Source organism: Malus sylvestris, chromosome 15, assembly GCF_916048215.2.
Source record: "Malus sylvestris chromosome 15, drMalSylv7.2, whole genome shotgun sequence".
In the NCBI taxonomy this organism is placed as follows: Eukaryota; Viridiplantae; Streptophyta; class Magnoliopsida; order Rosales; family Rosaceae; genus Malus; species Malus sylvestris.
This window is the reverse complement of record NC_062274.1, coordinates 38,700,735-38,707,571: the sequence shown is the minus strand read 5'-3', so window position 1 is coordinate 38,707,571 and position 6,837 is coordinate 38,700,735. Positions and strand designations below refer to the sequence as shown.

Here is a 6,837-nt window from a genome sequence, read left to right as displayed (position 1 = left end):
AAGAAGAAGAAGTGAATGCCTTAAATCAGGATAGGGATCCGACACCATTGTACCGACAAAATTATGGCTCGTTTGGAACAGCTTATTTAAGAAGCACTTAAGTTTAAATGCACTTTCAGTTTAAGCGCTTTTATTAGAAGCAAATTGAAATTTTTAATAAAAATGCAAATGCTTTGGGAAAGATACTTCCAAGTGTTTTTTTAAACCCCGAAACACTTGAATCTCTTTTATGTCAAACAATCATGCGTTTTTACTGATCTGAAAGTACTTTTAATTATTTTAAAATGCACTTTCAAACAGACCCTTAGACTTGGATACTCGGTGGAAAGTACTTTTGAGACAACTGCCAAATGAACAACACTGATCTCTACTTACATTTTGTTATTACAAACAATATTATTACTCTAAGCTACACTGAAAAAGGAGAGAGAGAGAGAGAGAGTTTATACTCGGCATGGTATGAGTTGAAGAGAAATTGCCCCGTATGCCTTAACAATTTTTATTTTAGTGTTGTATGCTTCGTTCATGTTGCCACAATCAGGTAATATCAAAGTGAGAATATTTTAAATATGAATTCTGTTTGTACGCACAAATTAGTCCCATAGGAAACCAAAAAAAATGCGGAAGAAATCAGATGAGCTATATTTTACAAGAGATTTGCACTTCATACAATTAGAATAATTCCTTCGGGAGTGACAAAGGGACCAATTTAGTGCTAATTAGATATCTGAAATGCACAAGTTTGAGACAAGTGTGTAAGCTTCAGCAACATCCGCTTGTCGATGCATCGGCCTGCGGCGGTTTCTCCTTAAAGATGTTATTCTTCTTCACCCCTTTAGACCCCTCGGCTAAGAGACTGGGAGTATCCAGAATCTGCATATACATAGTTACAATTATCAAGCCATCATTTAATTCGAGCTACCATTCTTTTCGGTTAGTAAGATTATCAGGCATTCAACCTACGTCTAATAATCTACTATAATTCTTTTAAGCAAGTTCTATCAAAGTTTCCTTTCCATTGTTACGATGCAAACAGTTGCGTATTCAGTCTTATTTTCTTTATTCCAAGATATTTATTCTCAATACATGAGTTCCACAGGTTGGTGGAGACACAATAAATGGGTCTACAAATTCAAAGGTCTTGTTAGCAACGAGAATTAGTAACTGAAAAGGTCTCCGAACCTTTAAAACAAGCTCTTCAAAGCACTGCTGAACATTAACTCGAGTTTTAGCACTGCATTCAATAAAGAGGCACCCAGATTCCCTGGCGAAATTTATTCCCTCTTTCTTTGTTACAACCCTGTCACTTTCCTGGAAAATAAGGATCGATCTGAATAAGTATTAAAAGATCAAAAGGCGTCAAAACAAGATAGTATAATGGTCCAAGGCCATCGAGAATTTGGTGCTTGGAAAAATAAGGACCTCACATCAACTTGACCTGTAATCTTGCCCGTCTTTATTTACTTATATGTCCACCAAACATGCATACCAAGTGCCGAACAAGTAAGGGAAATCCATAATAGAAAACCAGACAGCTTGTGGTAATCTAACAATAGCACGAGACATAATAGGGATTGAAAAAAAAAATACACACAGAATTTAAAATCAAAATCAAACGACGAGGTGGAACAGCCTCTAAAACCCTCATTTAACATGTAAAAGTAGCACACGACAGAATAGGTTGCAGTTCATAAACCAGAAAATGAAGACGTTATTTCCAACTAGAACTACCATGAAAATCTGATTTAAAGACTTCCAGTAATCTGTTTATCTTCTTAGAGAGAATGACCATGTTTTGAACCTTTACCTTTTCTTTAACTACAACCTAATATGCAAGGGACAAGCAAATTTAATATGTTAATAATGTGAGCATATGAAACAGATATCGGCAATGCCTACTTATGAAGGCTTGCATTGTAATTGCACTCACAATGTACCAACAAATATTTCATGGCCCCCCAAAATGATTGAACAATAAGCCAACTTCTCCAGAGAAATTTAAATTGGAACCTTGGAATACCTTATCAACTTTGTTCCCAACAAGCATCTTGATGCAGTCTTGATTTGTTGAGTAGAGTTCTATTTCTTTTGCCCATACATCACAAAGGTTTGTAAATGTTTCTTGCCTTGTTACATCATAAACTGTTGGAGTAATAAAAACCAAATGAATACTTTTAAGAAAATAATTCCTGAATTGCCTAGCAAGTTCCAAATAATTTTAGACTTAATGAGCCACAAATGACTATTCTTTAAGGATACAAATGATAAACATGCTATGTTTCATCTAAAATTCTAAATGCAATTAGAGCCCAAACAAAATTTGTTGAAATAACTACATTTAAATGATAAATATGCTACCTTTCATCTAAATGCAATTTTTTTAATACAATCCTAATGCAAATAGAAGATAAACATTCACTTTGGTAGTGCAAGACTAAGACCATTGGCCCAAATCTTACAATACAGACTTTTAATTCTAGAACAAAACATCCACCATGGTGAAAACAATCAGTATTTAATAAAATAAAAAAATATAACGTAAAGTGTTAATGTACGAGTTTCTAACAAGTCAAAGAGTCAATTTAGGAATCAATTCTTTTATTTCTTAGCAACTCAAGGTCTTTAAGTTTTCTAAGAGAGTCGTATTATGTAATGAGTCCTTTAGGATTTTAATGAGTCTCTAAGCATTTTAAAGAGTCTTGAATTTGGAGCCTCTATCTAAAGGGTATTTCTTGCAACCATATTAGGCATGAAGGAGTGCTTGGCATAGGTGCTTTATATTTGAACCCTAAGAAGGTATTTCTTGTAAAGAAAATCAGAATACAACAATAACAATAAAGCCTTATCCCACTAAGTGGGTGGACTGTATGAATCCTAGAACGTCACTGCACTTGTCTTTTCTTAGAGTCTCTTTCCAAGTCTTCCTAGGTCCTCTACCCCTTTGGCCCTAAGCCTTTATCTCGTAACCGCATCTTTTAACCTGAGCCTTTGTAGGTCTTCGATTCACATGTCCAAACCACCGTAACCAATTTTCTCTCATCTTATCTTCAATTTCAGCTACTGCTACTTTACCTCGAATATCCTCGTTCCTAATCATATCCTTTCTTGTGTTCCCACACATCCACAAAGCATTCTCATCTCCGCTACAAACTTACGCTTTTATTAAGCTTTAATACTCTGTCTTAGGCATTCCCTTGAGCTTTAGTGCATATGACAGTCGCACAACACAGCCGATGTACTCTTTCACTTCATCCATTCAGCTTGTATTCTATGGTTGAGGTCTCCATCCAATTCTCAATTTTTCTGCAAGATAGATCCAAGATAGTGAAAGCGTTCGCTCTTTGGTACTTTCTGATCTCCAGTACTCACCCCTAACTCATTTGAACCTTTGTTCCCACTGAACTTGCACTCTATATACTCTGTCTTTGACCTACTTAGGCGAAGAACTTTAGATTCCAACACTTCCCGCCAAAGGTTAAGATTCGCATTTACTCCCTCTTGAGTTTCATCTATCAACACTATATCATCTAGAAAAAACATACACCAAGGAATATCATCTTGAATATGTTTCGTTTAGGACTTAAAGATGAGCCTTGATGTAACCCTACAATTATGGGAAAATTTTCAGTGAGCCTTGATGTAACCCTACAGTTATGGGAAAATTTTCAGTTTGTCTTTCATGAGTTCTTATGGCAGTCCTTATTCCATCATACATATCCTTTACAACTTGGATATATGCTACTCATACTCCCTTCTTCTCTAAAATCCTCCAAAGAATCAGAATGGGATATGGAAATTGTGCTGTTAAAAGCTTAGTTCCTTGAAATCTTTCATTTTGTATATATTGGTTCCTTGAAATCGCCTCCTCAACTATCTTCTCCATTTGTACTCTCCATTCTCAATGTATCGACATTTAAGTAACTCCAAAACTTTCTTTTCTCCAAATTTTTCCTGGTTACTAATATCTTCAAAGCCCACCATGATTGTAGGCAGCGCCCACCATGCAATGTCCTACATAAGAAAGAGCACCAGAACTCTCACATGCAATATATATATGAGATTGCACAGATCTGTTGCATATTTTTGTTTTTCAAGATAAACTATAGCACATTCTTAAAACTTGTGGGTTGTTATCATCCACAAAATTTTTGGGTTTGGAAGTTAGATACAACTAGCCACTTGCCACACACGTACGCTGCAATTGGCCTTTCTATGTTAGATTATGTCTTTTAGATTTTTTATTTAAAAAACTGATTTATATTTTTTTTATTACAAAATTATTCAAAAAAAGGAAATGAAGTGAAGCCATGAAACTACCCACTACGTGGGTTGGTTTTTCTTTTAAATGTTTTCATTCAAAATGTCATGAATTTATTATTTTGTCCCTCATTAATTAGATGATAATGTATTGAATTTTTAATTTGTGGAGGGTATTTTCTGGTATTTCAAATGCTTCACCATTTTGCTGCTCTCACTTTATATATAGAGAAGAAGCACCCTCTTTATGCTAAAAAATAATCGTAGTGAAAATTTAGTCATGTTTGATCAACAACAGTGCCTCACATATTTTCTCACATTCAACATAAACAATATGATAATCATTAAATCGCCATACATTACACTAAAATCCGCTAATCAACATTTTCAAACAAGATTTTGATTTATCAATTTTGAACATAATTAGATCACTCAGACAAATAGTATAAGGGTTGATTATGTCTGTAACCCCTCCTCTAAACTACGACCTGATTTGGTCAACTCTATCATAGAACCCAATAAGCATCTTTGGCATGGCATGAGTGGACCATTTTCTGCTCACACAAAAGCCAAGTTCTCATCATGCGGACCAAAAGTAATAGTAAATATATATTTTAAAACCTCTCCACACGGACCAAAATTGAAAAATTCATTTGAACGCACTAATTTAATCATAAATCCCAAGCAAGCCAATGGACTTCATCTTTGGACATTCCATCAAACACATCACAGGGAAGCTATATAGGTCATGTTCCAAAGGTTATTCTGTTTAATGCATCACACATCAAAATTCAAGAACAGAGGCAGCATCCTATTCGCAACAATGCAATAAATCGTTATCTGCAGTTTTCACTTGAAAGAATAATAAAACCAGGCGTAGGTAACACTTACCCATAATGATTCCTTGTGCACCTCTGTAATATGAACTTGTCAAAGTTCTAAATCTCTCCTGACCAGCTGAGTAAATAAACATTTAGAACATGTTATAATTAGCAGTTCAAGCGCTCCTCTTTACTTAAAAAGTGGTGAAGGATAGCTATGAAAAACCAATTTACAATAAAATTGAATGCTAAGCAAAAGAAGCAGTGAAGGATATCGAATGTCAAGTTAAATATTGCATTGATAACAACATGATGACACGGAGAAAGTCTCAATGTCAAGCAGCATACAAGGTGAACTGTGGCATGACTCCAGTAATTTTTATCACATCAATTAAATGGAGCTCAACCATTTATATTAAATCTTCAGCCACTCTTCTGATTCATTCCCAACTGGAAATAATCTTATTTGTGCTTTGAAACCACATGTGGTTGCACAAGAACACTTGAACAACTTAAGTTCAAAGTAATACCAATATACACATAAAACAAAACGCTTGCTTCTACAGTTATGCCAAGACATAAAATATTAACAAATGGAGGGAAGGAGGGAATGATAATAAAAGTACTCCCAATCAAAACTAGGTTGGTTTGATCAAAAATACCCTAAGAAAAAAAAAATTAACCAACAGAAATTTATAAATGACAATATAGATATAGTGACTTAGTTACTATGACAGCCATATTATCTTTAAGATGATGAGTAACAAAAACCAGTAATCAATACTATCACTGGCAACACAGCAGAAAAAAGAATAACCAGAAGTGTATCGAAGTTCTTATATCATTGTTTACATTCTGAAACTTTGATCCCTTGAACAATAAAGGACCAGACGGGGCTGTGCTCAACAAATAAAGACCAGTAAAATGATGAATCACATTACAGTGATCTACATATATCCTAAATCCTTTAGAAACACTACATTTTCGACTTAATTCAATCGTTTCTTTTGTAAATGATACATTCAAAGGGCCCCAAATCAAATCACAAGAAGGAGCATCTAGAAACATAAAAATCTCCAAAAAAAAATATTAGGAAGAAAAGCAGCGAGTGAATTGGGATTTACCTGTATCCCAAATTGCAAGCTTGAGTTTTTTGCCTCCGAGAGTAACATATTTGACCTTAAAATCAACACCTGCAACCACCAAAAGGAAACAATGAAGAATCTGCGAAGAAAAACAATACGACGGAAGAAATTGAAACGAGGAAATTGGGAATGCAAACCGATGGTAGGCGAAAGGTCTTCGAAGGAATCGGAGGTGAAGCTGAGGAGAAGACTGCTCTTGCCGACGCCTGAGTCGCCGATCATCAAGAGTTTGAACAAGTAATCGAACTCCGCCGCTTGATTCGAAACCACCGCCGACTCCATTTCTCTCTCTCTCTCTATTCAATGTTCTATTTCCACATTCAATGCTGCAATGCAATGCCAAGATCCAATGATCTATCAATCGAGCAATCGAACAATCGAACAACCGAGGATGCAACCGTAATTCCGCACTTAATACATACATACTAAGTGGTCATTATGGCCTAAAAATAAAATATAACCGCTGTATGCTTATTTAACACAAGAATTAAAAATGGAGGTGCATTTCATATTACGATTTAGTGGTATTTCTTTTCATAAGTGACTTGGGGACACATGTCAAGGGATACAATCTCATTATTATCACATCAATCAAGAGCTACTAGCAGTCGATA

The 6,837-nt window shown here is 35.2% G+C and overlaps 1 protein-coding gene across 1 annotated transcript; it reads right to left on the bottom strand.

The window, feature by feature from the left end:
* Nucleotides 1-542: 542 nt before the first annotated feature.
* On the bottom strand, nt 543-6,631 carry LOC126602736 (ras-related protein RABC1-like). The gene is made up of 6 exons (XM_050269624.1): nt 6,361-6,631; nt 6,203-6,271; nt 5,149-5,214; nt 2,021-2,142; nt 1,183-1,311; nt 543-873 (listed from the first exon to the last, which is right to left on the bottom strand). Exons 1-6 carry the CDS (start codon nt 6,503-6,505, stop codon nt 763-765), a joined length of 642 nt encoding a protein of 213 aa, XP_050125581.1. The 5' UTR covers nt 6,506-6,631; the 3' UTR covers nt 543-762.
* Between the last annotated feature and the right edge of the window lie 206 nt (nt 6,632-6,837).